This window comes from Colius striatus, chromosome 2, assembly GCF_028858725.1.
Source record: "Colius striatus isolate bColStr4 chromosome 2, bColStr4.1.hap1, whole genome shotgun sequence".
Classification (NCBI taxonomy): domain Eukaryota; kingdom Metazoa; phylum Chordata; class Aves; order Coliiformes; family Coliidae; genus Colius; species Colius striatus.
Genome location: NC_084760.1, coordinates 26,638,819 through 26,655,666, shown reverse-complemented (window position 1 = coordinate 26,655,666; position 16,848 = coordinate 26,638,819). Strand labels below are relative to the sequence as shown.

At 37.9% G+C, this 16,848-nt stretch overlaps 1 protein-coding gene across 2 annotated transcripts in view; it reads left to right on the top strand.

The window, feature by feature from the left end:
• The first annotated feature begins 143 nt into the window (after nucleotides 1–143).
• Nucleotides 144–16,848, top strand: part of SH3YL1 (SH3 and SYLF domain containing 1) — a 43,903-nt gene continuing 27,198 nt past the window's right edge. For both annotated transcript variants that reach the window (XM_061989993.1, XM_061989992.1), the window contains exons 1-4: nucleotides 144–228; nucleotides 11,731–11,841; nucleotides 12,818–12,931; nucleotides 13,428–13,492. In XM_061989993.1, coding sequence (XP_061845977.1) covers nucleotide 228; nucleotides 11,731–11,841; nucleotides 12,818–12,931; nucleotides 13,428–13,492 — 291 coding nt within the window. In that variant the 5' untranslated portion in view covers nucleotides 144–227. The remainder of the gene's footprint in view (nucleotides 229–11,730; nucleotides 11,842–12,817; nucleotides 12,932–13,427; nucleotides 13,493–16,848) is intronic.

Sequence of the window (16,848 nt, the reverse complement as noted above, 5' to 3'; positions counted from 1 at the left end):
GTGTGCGCCATGGGGGGGATGGGGGTCGGCGGTAGGAGTCGGGGGTCGGTGCCGTCGCGGGAGGCGGCTCGCGGGCAGGCGCGCGGTTGGCAGCCGCCCGGGCCCCGCCCGCCTCACCTGCGGCAGGTGCGCGGCGGCGGGGCCGCCCCAGCGCGGCCTCTGCGGCGACAGAGAGAGGCGAGGCCAGGCGAGGCGGAGCGCAGTGCAGGTGCCTCGGCCCGGGCAGGAGTAAGTATCCCTGTGGGGAGCAGGTGGGCTTCTCTAAGGGGTAAACCGCGGCGGGGGTCTCCTGTCCTCCTCGGGTGCCGCCGGGGCTGCTCCCTCTTGAGGTGGTGGTCCTCTCCCCCCTGCCCGTCACGGTCTCCTCCCGGCCGTCTGTCCGGCGAGCCGCTAGGGCGGGCACGGCAGGAGGGGCATGTCGCCCATCCCGTAGCAGCAGACACCCCCTGGAAAGGGTGCGGGGTGCGGCTGGCAGCTCGGGGTGCGTCCCTGCAGGTCTCTGTCGCGGGGAGCCCATTAGGCTCTCGCCACAGACTGGGCAAACGTGTTCGGATACTGGGAGCACCCACGGGTTTTGCCATTAACTTCCTTTCTCGTCCAGTGTTGAGGCACGAGGTGTATCCTCGAAGCAGAAATTTAAGAAACGTCGAATACAGTGTTGGCCTCGCCAAGCTGCTGGGGAAGTTGGGTGCTGGGGAAGTTGAGCACACATTTGTCAGTTTCCAGAAGAGCTTGAGTATTCTTTTTATTTATTTAATCTGGCTTTATCTGTTGGGCTCTCCTGTGGACATGGCTGGGTGTTGTAACACCGGCTGGGCCCAGCGATGGTAGGGTGTGGCTGGGACTGGATTCTTCTGATGCTTATAAAACTTGTTTGTCTTGGTTTTCAATCGAAATGCAGCCCTTTAGAGGTTAAATAAAAATCCAGGGTTCTAAATTTTGTGCCAAATCTATGACTTTCAATTGAAAGTAATGGCTAATTAAGTGTCAAAATGAGCTTATAGCACATTTTCTGTGGAATGGGACAAATTGCACGTTTCCTTTCATGCAACTTAATATGTTGGCTTGCATACATCATTTTTCTTGTAAATGCTCTTGCACACCTGCATTTTGTTAATGTTTGTTTACTCTGCATTGCAGTGGAAATGACTAGTGCTCACCAACTCTGGTTCTTACGGCCTGCAGCACCATGTAGGTCTGCTCGTGAGTGCCTGGAGCGGGAGCAGGGGGGGCCTGAAGGGGCCATGACTGTGCAGTTAGTATGTGGAGTCTCGGCAAGGGAGAGAAGAGTGAAACATGTCAGTGGTGTAGCTCTCATGTAGCTCTACCATATGGTATAACCTGAACCAGCGTTCCTTTATTTCTACCTTCTTGAGTATAGTGCCATGAGGTGCCTTCAAGCATAGGAACCAGATTGCCCATACCACCTTTCTATGTGTTTGTGGGTCAGGGGAAAGTGAAGCTGTGTATAGAAGTGAGTGCTTTGAAAGGCCATTCTGGAGTTTGTATAAAAGAGTGTTTGTAAATGTGTATGTTATGTGCAGATATATGCCTAGCTCTAACTTTGAGACAAAGTATTCCCTGTTACCATGTCCTGGGGAGGGGAGTGCAGAGGATGGTTGTCTTAGTTGTTGTTCTATATACTCAACTATCAGTAATGGAAGAGTCACAGTCTGTACCTTCTTCAGTCAGTGTCAACTTCATCCCTTTGGAATGAACTGTAGCAGAATTCACCATTGTTCCTCACCTTGTGTCTTGTGTCATAGTTTCTCACCACTAAGAATTATTGTTTCTGATGTGATAAGCTCTCTATGTTTTGGAGTTTTTTTAAACATCCCTTGCATTATTGTAAGAGCCTGTAATGCAAGGCCCCCACTAGGCTGTATGACTTAGTGGGAGAGAAATACTGTTTTGAACAAAATAGTCTAAGCTTTGTTTTAGTTGAAGCTTTCTTCTGCTAAGGTTAATGTACTTGTTTACCTGCTTGAATTGCCTTGAAGCATGTTCTTCATCATTAAAATAGTTAGCAAGCCAAAGGTGGGTTTCACTTTGGGATTTTCCTCTTATCTCCATGTCTGAATTTCACATAGATCAACTGTTTTATTAACATGAAGAGAGACAGACAGAACTGAATTCCTAGCTCTGGCTTAGCTTCGGTCATCCTACTTGTCTTGCTTGGTGAGCAGAACCCAACTCCTTTGGTACCAACTGTTTACATATCAAACATATTACAATAAGTGTTGTTGAAAGTAGACAGCTTTCCAGGGCTTGAGTTGTAGGGTGGATAGGTGTGGTAGTGTGTTTTAAGCAAAAGCCTGCAATTCTTGTAGCACAAATTCTTGGAAAAGTTCAATGGTTAGTCTCAGGCAACCCACAGAGTAACTTAGCCTTTGATGCTTGTTTTAAAGCATCTTGCTGTCTCTGTGTTCTTGAAAATGCTGTTTTCTGACTGTACAAACCGTATTCTTCCCCACACCTCTCGTGTATATCCTGTCTCCTAGTGGAAAGACTACAACCCAGTTGTAGAACTGTGGGCTTGGGATTTTAGTATTCTAGTAAATGCTGCAAGTTACAAGGATATTTGAAGACTTCTAGCTACAGGTTTTGCACTGCTTTGTCTCCTGTGCAGTTGAACAGATATCTGACGTGCTTTTTGGAACAAATCCTCTGATTCAACTGTACCTCAGGCAGTTAGCAACTGTCTTCACGTGCCACAGTTCTTTAGAAATAAGGAGATATCTCTTAATTGAAACATCTTGGACATAGAAAGAAAACACATTTTTCTTTCAAGTGCATTGTTCAGCTATGTCAGTCATTTTACCAGCTCTCATCAGAAAGTTCGTCATTTTATGAGACGAGAGGAAATTCAGCACCTCTAATTAGAATTTCCTCCAAGCTAGCTTCAGTACAGAAATTGCTGGGAACCCAATTCATTAAATGCTTTTGATAATGTCAATGACTCTGTATGTTACTGGTGGTTTTTTGTTTGGTTGGTTGGGTTTTTTTTCGAATTCCTTGACTTTTCTCAAGGAAATAGTTAATTGAAAGTAGGATCGAGCACTGATACCTCATTAAGCTACCAAGTAATAAATTTGTGTTTGGATTAGTAAAGTCCTCTCCTCTTTGTTGAGAAAAATATTAAAAAATATGCATACAATGAAACTGTGGGCGTGGGGTTTTCTGCATGTTATGGGGTTTTTTTTGGCATTAACAAAATGGATATTTCATATGAAAAATGTTGAGCTCCTGTGGTCCAGAAGTACATATATAATTGATAGCAAAATCTGGAAAGGCAACTTGTTGACACTAGCAGCTGACCAAAACCCTTTTATTCTCTATGTGACAATATTCACACTGACATAGCTAGCAGACATAAGTACTTTTATCACACTTCTTTCATATGATTTAATTTATTCAGATAGTCTGTGCAGAGCCTAAGCTTATTTTCTGATGTGTTATTTTAATGTAATTAACTGCGTTTCAAATAAGTTTTGCTTTGCTTTCAGGGAGATCATCACCTAACATCTCAGTTTGTATTTCTGTAAGCTTGAGTTTACAAAATTCCTGTGCTTAGAAGACAAGAGCCTAAAAATTTGACCAGCAAGAAATTTACTCCTTTAAAGAAGTCATAGGAAAAACCCTGGCTAAAAGTAGCACTAGCGCAGGTTGGGGATTAGACAGTTTCCCTCTCCAGGTTCAGAGTTACCACAGTTAGATGCTTTCAGTAATACTGGCCTCCTTCAAGTTACCTTCAAAGGTATTTTGATTTCTGTAACTCAGTAATATATTAAAAAATACCAAAAAAATTCCACTAAAATGAAATAAAAAATCACAGGCTTGTGGAGATGAGAACAAATGAAGTCTGCGTTCTCTCTCCATTACTGCATTTTGCTATCAATAGAAAGGCGTCTGTTTTTGAAGTGGTTCTTTTTTGAGTAAAGACTTACGATTCTGTAGGTTTTTATTTTACTTCATACTGTATATTTGCATAACAAAATCCAAATGAACAGGTCTGAGTTTCTCATCATTGTCTGAATTCCTAGCTGTCCTTGAAATAAGCAAACAGATGCAAGCTTTATAAATTCAAGAATGTAAACTTATTGTAGCCCTCTCCCCATTTTAATTTAAAAAAAATCTTTAAAATACTGTAAATAGCTTTATGTGGTGACAGAAAAAAATCCATGAGGTTATTCTCTTTGAGAAATGTAATTGTGGGGCTATTTTCCTCTTCGAGATTATGCTGTCTTCTGTTATGTGACATTCTTTTTCATATTTGAGTTCTTGAAGGCTGAATGAGATTTTTCCATGACAACATTTCTTCTTCATTTTCATACTTATTTTTAAGCACCGTTTTATCTCCTTTCAATGCAGTGTTTGGGAAGAAAAATCTAATTGTTCTTATATTTCCGTCTATCTTATGCAAATCTGAAACTTTTTCCAGCACCTTGTTTTCTGTATGCTGAAGGCAGCAGGTTCCATGTACCATTCCACTCTGTTCTTTCTAGAAACCTCCTTCACTTCTAGCATCACCTTAATGCAATATCATCCACTAAACTTCTTTTTATCCAAGGTAGGAAAGCAAGTTAGGTTAATTCACAGTACAATAAACTTCTGGCTTGTGAAAACACATGTTAAGTGTGTAACACTGCAGTCCAGCTGCCACTCTGCAAGTCCACGTAGTTCCTGCTCTAGTACTTGTACCCTGCTGTAGCTTGTTGAGGAACAGTACTGCATCAGTTACATTTCAGGAATCCAAGTGAAGAGCATGGTAGAAATACATGAAATTAGCATAAGGCTGCACTGTACAGAGAGACCTTGTTTTCTCAACTTTACTTCCATTTTCTTTCAGTTATCTTCTGTCTCCCTTGCTTTTCTCCAGGTGCCTATGGCAGAATTGTACAACATGGGCAATTGACATGAACCTCTGTATTAATCATTACTACTTTCTCTTTCCCTATTATTGTTTTCCTGGACTCCTTTTTGCCATACCATTAGTGCTTTCCAGTAGGGTGCTCTGAGTATGTGATCTGATGCTTTCTTTTTTTGTGCTCCTTAGAGTCTCGAAACAACATCTGCTTATTGCTATTGGCTCTGAAACCAGGAGTAAGGAGCTCAGGCTCTGACAACAGAATTGTGATGGGTTTGAACCAAAGGGAATGGTTATTGCTGTGGGGGTTTTTATTCCACCATTTTCTTCCATGTTTCTTTTCAACTTCTGCTGCTACTTCCGTGGACTCTGCTGATCTTTTTATGACATTTCATTGATGTATCTGCTTTGATGTCTGCCATTGGCTTTGAGTCTTGGAAGTAGTAAATGGAGGAAGACTGATAGAGACATGTTTAACATGGTGTGCTACTTGTTGTCTGGTGCTCTATATCACTTCACTTTTTCTTGGGTTAGGCAAAATGCTTACAATGCATGTCTTAAACACTGTTCTAGAAATTACAGGTACCAGATGCATCCCAAGGCTGGAGCTGGCTACCACAGGACCATAACATTACACATTTATGAAACCAAAATTACATTAATCTCTTTAATTATAATGCTAAAATGAAATCTCTTGTTTAGCTGTTTTCCAACACTGCACAGTCTTGCTTTTCAGGTTTCTCTTTCCCATTAGATGTTCGTTGTTAACCTTTCTTGACTGTGCTAGTTCTCGTGTTTATGAATGTTCTCTGTTCATACAAGCTCTTTAACGTTGATGTTGCTGCTGTAACTATGGGTATTTGCAAATCAGCTATGCTTTCTTTAATATATTCTTGTGCTGTTTCTGAACCTTCTAGTGAAGTGAAAGTGAAGACTGAAATAGTCCGAGGCTCACAGAAGATATTTGGCGTCATTTCTCTTTTTTTGTGTGTGTGTAACAAAAAAACCTCAAAACCAACTTCTACCACATACTTCAAAGTTCATATGTACATGAGCAACATATATATGAAATCTGCTTGTGAGGCTTTGTCTCCACTTTTTCATTGATCTTTGTACTTTTGATGGTCAGGTTCTCATAACACCACCATGCTTTATTTCATCTGTTTATTTTCAGAGGTGTTGTGATTATATCAGAATTAGTTGTAGCTTTTAAGTAAAAAGATTTTATTTATTCTTTATTACACCTTGCTCAGATAATTTCACCAAATGTTCAGCCAACACATTATTACTGTTAGTCAGAATGTAAATTACAGGCTGACGCACTTGCCTCATCAGCTTACAAATTAAGCAGTTAATCAGTTTTGGTGTGATATTCCCCCATGGGGCTTATGTTGCTGACTCACATATGCTCAATATCTTCTCCTTTCAACAACAAGCAGGAGTGCAAATGAAGCTTACTCCCAGCTGAGCATTCGCTAGTCGTGGCATTCCAAATCCATCAGTCAGTATATCCTCCTGATAGATATTGTCTTATTGCTCTTGGTTACCTCTTTCCTGAGCATTACTTGAATACAAAACAGACAATTATATATGCATACTTAAAAGCTAATAGTGAAGACAGCACTACAGGATTATTCCTTTTGTTATTGAAAGACTGAACTGAATGTGGAACTTTTGCTTATTTCTAAATATTTCATACAGTATTTTTATTAAAAAGCAGATATTTCTATAGCATCTGTTCAATAGACTTGGAGTGTTAGATCAGTGTTTAAGAAAGGAATTTTACAGTTCAAATCCTAAGGTAGACTAAAGGAGGAGGAGGAGAAGTTGATGGGTGAGTAGAAGTTTAAACCATTTTTCATGTCACAGAAATCGTACTTATTTTTATCACTCTATAAACAGAAAAAACTATAAGTAGAAACAAGATTTCATCCCTAACCTTCACTGTAATCTTTAGACATTTTATTTATGTTCTATTTTGAGACAGACGCCAGTATTTCATAGTGCAAACCTCCATGTACTACTTCTTTTTTTAAAAAGAAAAGTGCAAAACTAGTTCTGAGTTGTCGGTGACATACTTGTGCTATTTCCACTTAGTAGATTTTTACTGCAAAAGCATAATGTTCTTTGCCTTGGGACAGAGCTTTATGAAACTAATGTAAAATTTCAGTGTAAGAATGAGGCCTTACATGTGCAATATAGCTCACTATTAAATTTTGTCTTTTTTAGTGTTGATTATTGTCTCTGTCCTTATTTAATCTTGAATTCTGTCAACAAAATCTTGAGCGTAGCATAGACTGAGAGGGAGAGCCTTTCCTCAGTGATAAAAGTATTAGATTTCTTTTGCTGTGGCTCAAGCAGTCTTAGCAAAATGGGAGTCCAGCCAGACTTTATCAAGCATCATATTATACATTATTAAGGTCAGGATGTGGGCTTGTTTGTTGGTGGGGGTTTTTTTAAACAAGTTATTGGTCCAAGACCCTTGTAGGCATCCTGCCAATTCCTTAGTATCTACATAACATTATGGAAGTACATAAAGGAACTCAAAATGAGATACTATGGAAAGAATCATATGGTAGCCTTGGCTTTCAGCAATCAAAGTATTTAATCAGATAGCTTGTTGATCCTGTCCAGTGTTATTAAAACCCTTCTGTGCCATGTTTACTTGCCGATTAAAGTCACTTTAATTTTCATACCTGCTACTATCTGAATTAAATGTTAGATGTAAGTTGTCTACTTGCAACCCTTCTCTGCAAGGTATAGGTTTGAGCTCTTCAGTTGGCAAGTGCGTTCAACCTCTTCCTATTTTTCCTCCCCTATGTATCTCTCCTATACTTTTGAAATATCACCCGTTTCTTAGTCTTTCTGATTCTAAAAGTGCGCAAATCCGTCTCCATGCAAAGTAACTGGCAGAATGTTGTTGTCAAGTCCTTCTGCTGTTTCTTAGTCTAGAAAAATAATCCTACATTGTTTCAGTCTGTGGCAGGAAAGGAAAAAAGCATGAGTCGATAGAAGTGTGAATTCCTGTTAGATACTCAGGGGATGCAGAAGCAATATTGGTGTAGGAAACAAATAATACACCAAGAAAGTGACGTTTTTTACTGTTATTTTTCAGGATGGGAAGTTAGATTATTCTTGTGCATATTGTTGCAATGTACAGCTAGATGAGGAATCTCTCTCTGTCTCCCTTACTCTCTGGCAATAAAGGAACTTTGCACCATGCGGCACAAAAAAATATGGAGTGGAAATACATAATTTTCAGTTTGCTCAAATAATGCTGTTTTTCTGTACAAAGCTTGCATTTGGGAATTATAAAGTTTAGAAACATAGTGCAGAAAAAATCTCAGAATGATAGAATGGTTTGTGTTGGAAGGGACCTTTAAAGGTCATCTAATCCAATTACCCCTGCATCTTCCAATAGATGAAGAAGTAGATTTGAGCAACTAGATGAGGTTGCTGGGAGCCGTGTCCAACCTGATCTTGAATGTTTCCAGGGATGGGGCATCAACCACCTCTGTGGGCAACCTGTTCATAAAAATGTCATCTTCACTGTAAAAAAATTCTTCATAATTTCTTCCTAAATACCAACACCAGGACAAAAACAAGCCAGGTAGGAAAATCTTCAGTACCTTGTGAAGTATAACCACTGAAAAATGTTACTTTGACATTCTCTCTACTACACCAAGGTGCAAGCAAAACATGATTTTGAAAACAATTATGTATTGATAGAGGGATTGTAAAGTAGTAACAGTATTGCTTTCATTGGTTCGTGAAGTTCACTTTTGAATTATTGTCAAATAAATAGTAACTCCTACATGTGTATAAACTTACACACACTGTTTTCTGATAACCATAAAATCTTTCTGAAGCAATTCTGAATCAGAAAATGTGTATGAAAACTGTGAAATTAATTTTAAATTTTTTTAACTCATCTCTTCTTGTTTGCAGACTTTTAGGTCTAAAAAATTTCATGTTTTCTCAATGGATTTAGCAAAGGGATTTGTCTTCTAATCTGTTTGAAATGCTTTTTTTTGCTCCCTTTTTAGTAGTAAGAAGAATTAGTTGGAGATATTCCTCTGTATTCTGAGATTGGCCAAGGAGAAATGAAGTGGAGGAAGCAATGCATGCAAAGATAAGGAAAAAGTGCATAAGAGGAACACTGAAATTTATTTAATTTTCTATAGTCTAGAAGCTGGATAATGCTTGATTTGCTCCATAATATTTTTTTGTCTCTCTAATGTTTTTCATCTCCCATAAGCATATATATTATTTTCATTTTCTTGACTATTTTGCATGGTCAGGCATGTAGCTATCCATTTTACCACAGTTAAAATGGAGCAAATCTTCCACTTCAATTTTATCAAACTATAAGAATAATTTAAGTACACATGAGATGGGTAGATTGGGCAGATGACTCTCCCCAAAAATTGAGACCTTTAATAAAATATCTGAAGTTAAAATCTAAATTAAAAAAATGTTCATCTGATTATGGAAATGGACATACAATGTGTGTTACAAGATTATTATTTGCAGGTTATACTATGCTGAAGGAGTACTGTTCATGACTTCTTGAGGACAATGGTGTTGCAATATACTTTTTGTGACTTATACTGTCAATGTTTCCCCTCTGACTTTGAAAATACAATTCAAGTGTATTTGTCAAGTGCAAGCAGCAGAAATAATGGAGATATTTGCTCCAGCCCAGTTTGTTAATCTAAAAGCAATTGTCTGTTTGTGTTTTGTTTGGGCTATGCTAACCTCTCTCTTTGTACATCAAGAGTAGCCAGGTTCCATCCTAGTCAAGCAAGGAAGAAACCCACATTCAGAACTCATGCAACTTGACTTACAATAGCTTTTTACGAAGGTCTGAGCTCTTTGAGTTTAGATACTGACCTTCCTCTATCCTTTCACACACAGGAACATGACTATCCTCTTTCTGAAAACAGAAGGAGATAGTATGTTTTTTGTTACCACAATGCAATTTAGAGTCTGTTGCATTCTTAAGCGTCTATTTCCTTCTATTGCCTGAGGGGCTGTTATTTCTGCACAACCTTATGATATCTGCCCTCACTTCAAACTATCCAATGTTATACCTGCTGCGTTTTCACCAAAGCCATATGTTTCTACAAGCTTTCATAGGGAAGGCTATTGCAGAGACTCAGCTGTCAAAATCTCTCTTGTTCTGGGAATCTTCCTTCTTGCTTGGAGTACACACTTCACTTTGAAAAGCAGAGGTGTCATTTCTGTTCTAGTCAATGGAGCCTGGACAGGAACTTGGCAGACTTGCCACTAGGTATTTCTCTTAATCTCAGCTAAATTTTTGTCCAAGCTTCATTGATTTAATTTAAAAATGTATTTAATCCTCTCCTTCTTGGCTTTGAGTGGAAATACTGCTCAGAGTGAAGAAGTGAATGAATGCTCGTGGAACACGAATTAAAAAGCTATGCCATATTTGACTGAAAGTTGATTATCTATGCATAGTCTTTTCTTTGCTTTTGTGAATTTAAGAACAGTGGAGTTGTATAGAAATACTGCTGCTAATTCTTTTCAGAGACAAGACGTGAGGCTAGACGTGTCTTAGATCTGACAATATAGTCAAGCATTACTGAGACAGTTTGTTGCTGATAAACTTGGAAAGGGAGGGTGTTAGGTACAACTGACAGGAAAGCAAATAATTTAAGTAATAGCTTTAACAGGGTTTTAGTAGATGTAAGAATCAAGATTAACCCCTGTTCTTTTCTGCACTAATATCTCTTTCCAAATCTGTAGGTTACTATTCATACATAAAGTGGTTTTTATACTGTTGTAGAATATCAGTATCTTATAATACTTGATTCTGTTCAGTAGTTGATTAATGACAGCAAATTGGGTAGATCTAAATGGAATCAACACTGTAGAATTTACAATCTCCTGGATTTAGGGTATAAATGGCAAGATTTTGTGTTTACTTCTATAGTCTACAACTTTATAAAGCAAACATAATCCATCCTTAATCCCTGCTTTTTCCTCAGTTGGATCTACAGAGGTGCTTATGTTAGATCACATGGGAGAGAAAGTACTGATAAATCTTTCAATAGGAAGTAGGTTTCTAAAGGACATATCTTGGTCTGAAACAGAATTTTGTTCACTTTCAGAACATGCTACAAGTTTAACTCTGTTAGCGAAATCTCCTGAAGAGTTCCTTAACCTTTTAGTGTTCATTGGTCAACAGTTGCTAGTTTGAAAGACAGCAGAATTGATGGTGATATGGAGAAGGGCAATCAGAGTGATGGAGCAGCTACCTTGAGGCGTGATAAGAAGGCTGAAACTCCTGAAGAAGTGGAGAAGGCTTAAGAGGCTGGAGTTTATAAAAGCATGAAGGTAGTGGATAAGTTGAATGTAGTAGTTGTTCACCAGAATTTATGAGCAGGCATTCACTGTAACTAGTAGATTAATTTAAAATAGATCATGTATTTCTTTAAGTAGCTGGTGGTGAACTTCTGCTGCAGGAGTTCTGTAGGCAAAGATTGCCACCAGGCTTGAAAAGATATTAGACAAATTCATATGCAACAAGACCACAATGAAACTGTGACAGGAACAACTGAGGATGTATCTCCAACATCCTTGCTATTACCAGTGTGGATTCTGAGGAACTACAAGGTGAACAGATTGCAGAAAAGATGTGGGCTTGTGTGCTCTCCCTACATGGCATCGGCTGTTAAAACCACCAGGGGGTTTGATTCAGAAGATCATTTCTTAAATTTGCCAATTCCCTGTTTTTTTGCTTTACTCTTTATTTAAATAAACACTTTTCCTATACAAATTACACTTTGATTTTTATATGAACTCTCCTGGTAATTTCTTAATTCTTTCATGTCTTACAGTGAATAACCCTATACCTTCCAACCTGAAGTCAGAAGCTAAAAAGGCAGCTAAAATATTACGAGAATTTACAGAAATAACTTCCAGAAATGGACCTGATAAAATCATACCTCGTGAGTACAGAATGTATTTTGATTCAGCTAAAACCTTGAGTGCTCTCCTGTGTTGCAGTCATACTCTACTAATTCTCTCTCTTTCATAACTTATAGAGGAATGAAGATCTGGGGTGCCGTTAGCTTCTGTGAAAACACTTTGGAAGTAAAGGGTTCAGTTTGCAGTGTGCTGGGCAGGTATTACTTACTGGGAGAGATCTTTTGCATGTTTACAACTACAGGGAACCTGCACAGGAAGGCTTCTCTCTGGAGTGGATGAATTGTCTCACCCTATGAATCAGTTCTTAAGGGAGAACTTGGAATAGTAGCTCTAATTCTTGAATATTTGTGTATTAGATGAAAATATGTTGAAGGAAAGAGATCAGAGTGCATTTCTTCTTTTGTATAATTTAAACACTCTTATTTGCTACTATCCTCTTTATTTTTGCAATTGTTATTCTGTGTTTCTCGTCGAGTCTTCCTTCGTCTTTCTGATTGTGACTTTGAATTTATAACTGTTGTGTTCCAGAAGGTCCATAGTAAGACTTGCAGGATGATGACACTTTATTTGCCACAAACATTGCCTAATGAGAGAAGATAATTAGGCTATTGTCTGTCACTGTGATTTAAATTCAGACTCTTCACCAAATATCTGTAGAGGCGTGGATGTCAACTGTTCACTACCTCTTTATCTTGCTAAGAGTACTCACATGCAATGTTCATGGCAGTAATCAGACTAATTCTGTACAATCTAACTGGGATAGCTGAAGCTTTTGCGACAGTGTAGAGATCAGCATAGGCTGATGTGACCTGTGACTAGCCTTATGGTTGACTGTGGAGTGCAGGCATCATTATCAGTTCAGTTTTTTTGCAGTTTTAAGCTTTTGCTTCAATTAGTTGGCTCTGATGTGTTCAGAATGATTACACATAGAGCTTTATTTTTCTCTTTTTTTTGGAACTTCTCTTACAAGTTCTTGTAATGATTTTGCTGTTTCAGCTCATGTAATAGCTAAAGCCAAAGGCCTTGCAGTTTTGTCTGTTATCAAAGCTGGATTTTTGGTGACTGCTCGAGGTGGAAGTGGAATTGTATTAGCTCGTCTTCCTAATGGAAGTAAGTAGATGTGTTCCTTTTATACTTCATGGGAGAATTAAACAGCAAAAAATTCTTAATTATTTATTTTCATAGCATAAAACACAGGATGTGTGGCAAGTCGAGCCAGTAAGTGACAGTTTGACATGAAAGCTGTTTTCAAAGTTTTGTACCTACTTTTGACCAGATGGGAATGTTTTCAGCATCTTTGTAGAAAAGGATGACATCTAAAAGTGTATAGCTTAACACTCATTAGAAAAATTAATTCTGTTCAATTATGGACAACTTTATTATCAATAATTTGTAGCAAAGATTTGTTTAGATCATGAGGACTTGTATTGCTTAAATTCCTTCCCATGGGATAAACAAGTATAATTACATGATTCACTTGTGGTGGTTTTGAACATGCATAGTTTTACATAGACAGTTTGTTAGCATTTTTTAACAGTAAAAATAAAATCAATATGTCTTAAAACGTGGTAAAAATTCTGTAAATTTGTCCTGTTTTGCTTGACAGCCTGGTCTGCTCCTTCTGCAATAGGAATTGCTGGCCTTGGAGGTGGATTTGAAATTGGAATTGAGGTATAATTTTGCATTTGAAAATACTTGTTAATAACTTTTTTTTGCAAGGAATTAAAATTCATTGACAAAATGTAAATGTGAGACAGTAGAATCTCTTTTTCTATGTAAAAAAAAATTATCATAAAATTTGTTTATACAAGACAAACAAAACAGATGTTTTGATCCTATTAGTCTAATTTCTTGGAAAGATTTAAAAGAAGTGTCATAACAGCTATTTTCTAGATTTCTCACTTCTACCAGACTGAATTTTTATCTTACAGAAAACATCCTGTCAATGTTCACATATAAGCCAAGTGAAGTTAATTAAAGGTATCCTATACTTAATACTGTATCAAATGCTTTATTAAAGAACTCAAATACTCCATCTGTCAAGAAACAGGGAAATGAGTAGATGGAGTAAAATGAAGCCTGGATAATGTTACTGTACTTGATGTATTTGCTACTCAAACTTCTGATTAGTGACTTCACCCTTCAGTTTGATTCCACCAAAACTAATAGTGCCTCCTCTGACAGCTACAGAGAACAAGTCAGTTTCCAGCCAGCAGAAGTGGTTAAGTAGGGGACTATCAGCATATTCAGATAAATCCTGTTGATCTGAGCCTAGTTCTCAGCTCTTCTTCCTCAGAGCTCCTTCATCTGTTTTGTTTTTTTCTTTCTATCCTCCTCTTTCCCACTCTAGCCTATAGTCTTGTCCTCTTCTTGTTGAGCTTCAGTTTAGCTAATTCTCAAAGAAAATTGAAATAACAATATGCTGTCAACAAGATCTCTTGCTATGGGTATTCTGGTTTTCAGATTAACTCATGCCTAGCTAATCTGAGTGGTCCTTGCTGACCCCCAGTGTGTCTCCTACAATTAGCCAGTAGTCCCAATCAGTATTCTATTCTATCCTCATTGTTCACTGTGTGATCTCAGGCATTATTACTGTGTATTTTTTAAAGGGTGCCATGAATACAAAATTGCGAATATTTTGTAATGATTTTTCTGTGGTTTTCATGAGTGCAGGATCTTGAATGCATTGTAAAACATTGAGTTTGAACCCCAAGGTTTGAGTTTGGGGGGGTTTTTTTATTTTTAGGACAATGATCAAGAACCATGTGTCTAGCAGGTTGATGGAGGTTTTTCTCCCCCTCTACTTGGCCCTGGTGAGGCCTCATCTGGAGTACTGTGTCCAGTTCTGGACTCCTGAGCTCAAGAGGGACAGAGAACTCCTGGAGAGAGTCCAATGCAGGGCCACCAAGATGATCAGGGGACTGGAGCATCTTCCTTATGAGGAAAGGCTGTGGCAACTGGGGCTGTTTAGTCTGGAAAAGAGGAGACTGAGGGGAGATCTCATTAATTAATATTTACAAATATCTAAATGATGGATGTCACCATTTAGGTTGGGGCATCACTTTTTTTTGTGTTGTATCTAGTGACAGGACAAGGGGTAATGGAAAGAAGCTGGAACACAGAAAGTTCCATTGAAACATAAGGAAAAACTATTTTACTATGAGGGTGAGGGAGCCCTGGCACAGGCTGCCCAGGGAGGATGTGGAGTCTCCTTTTCTGGAGGTATCCAAACCTACCTGGACGTGTTCCTGTGTGACCTGACCTAGGCTGAACTGCTTCTGCAGAGGGGTTGGACTAGATGATCTCTAAAGGTCCCTTCCAGCCTCTACCATTGTGTGGTTCTGTGAAACAGAATGAGACAATTATCTCTTCACATACTTTCATTAATCTATGAAACTTTTCCTTTATTAATCTCCATCTGATATTTTAGAGAATGCAATCATTTACTATTGATACTTACTCAATTTCAATACAGAACCTATTTCTGAGAGGATGTTATTTTCTGAGCAATATTGTGCCCTTCATTTGAAATTATAGTCAGTTTACAAAATACCATTTTCTTACTGACGTTATTATAACACAATCTGATGTATTTCTTCTATAGGAGAGATGCTATTCAGAAATATTTAATGCTTGGCTTAGGACCCTAGAGTCAAATTTAAGCATTCTTTTAGTCATATATAAACTTAAGCCTTTTACAAACTGATTGAATTTTATTCCTGTAGGAGATTATAGTTAACATGGTTGTAATGGTACTTTGAGTGGTTTTAAACAAGAAAGAGGGAATCACAGACTTCAGAAGTCATAAGTAAACAACTTGGTTCTTCAAATTAAAGACCAGTTTTTACAACATCTAAATGCTTTCCTTGAAGTTTTTCTCACTATAGATTCATTTAGCTTTAGTTGTGGGTAAAAGGAGGTAGCAGCATCCTGAATAGCATTCACTCTCCATCCCTAGATGATTCATAAACTACTGATGCCCGTGGTCTCTTGTTTCGGATGGGGTGGAGGTTAACAGGGGGATAATAACAAAGGCCTCTCTTACATTGTGTGCAACAATTGTGGGCCAGCCTTGTTTTGCAAATAATCTGGTATTTCCTCTTGTATTCCCTGCTGTCACTGTTTGGAATTTGGGGTAAGTTGAAAGTTTTTTCTGAATGTGACTTTCAGTCAAGTCCATCAGGTAAAAGATCAGGCACAGTAGTCCTTGAGTAAAGATACCTATTGAAAGGATAATCCGTCACAGCAAGCTACAAAAGTATAGTCTGTTGATCAGGCTGGCAGTACTAGATTGTTGAGGTTTTTTAAATACATATAATGTGCTTATTGAGCTTTTGGGTAAGATAGTGGCTTTTATAGGATCATGCTTATGCTCAAGAGACTTTTTACTTTAAAATGCTTCCTAGTTTGGGAAAAGAGTTGTAGGAGACTTATTGATTTTTTTTTTTTTTTTTAATGGAAGTGAGTTATAGTTTTACAGTAATGATGGTAACAGGCATCAACTTAAATAGTAGTAGAAGTTCTTGATGTGTGCATTTTGTGTCAAAATCCAGGCTCATAAAGTCTTTCTAAAATAGTTATTCTCTTTCTTTTTCTATTGCATTTGAATCTTTCAAAAACACTTTGTTAGCTCTTCAGTTATTTGTTGTAATAGTTTTTTCAAGACTATATATTCAAGTCTTTAAAAATTAAATATTAATTCATATATTGGTACATAGTTATATCTATTAAACCTGTAATTTTATATCAAGAAAATAAAATTTCATCAATAATGGGAAAACCTGTATCCTTTTTGCTGCTTATTCTTTGGACAGTCATTTTTGTTTACTAAATTCTGTCTTTGTGTTATTAATTCAGTTCTGGAAAGGTCAAAATTATTTTCTTAATCTGATCTCTCTTCACATCTGAAAATGCTTTTATAATTCTTTGCAAAAACATAGAAATGCAAAATTTGTTAATTGGGAAATTTTTAGGTAAAATTGTTTATCGCTGTTGTTTAATCACATACTGACCATATCAGCACTTGG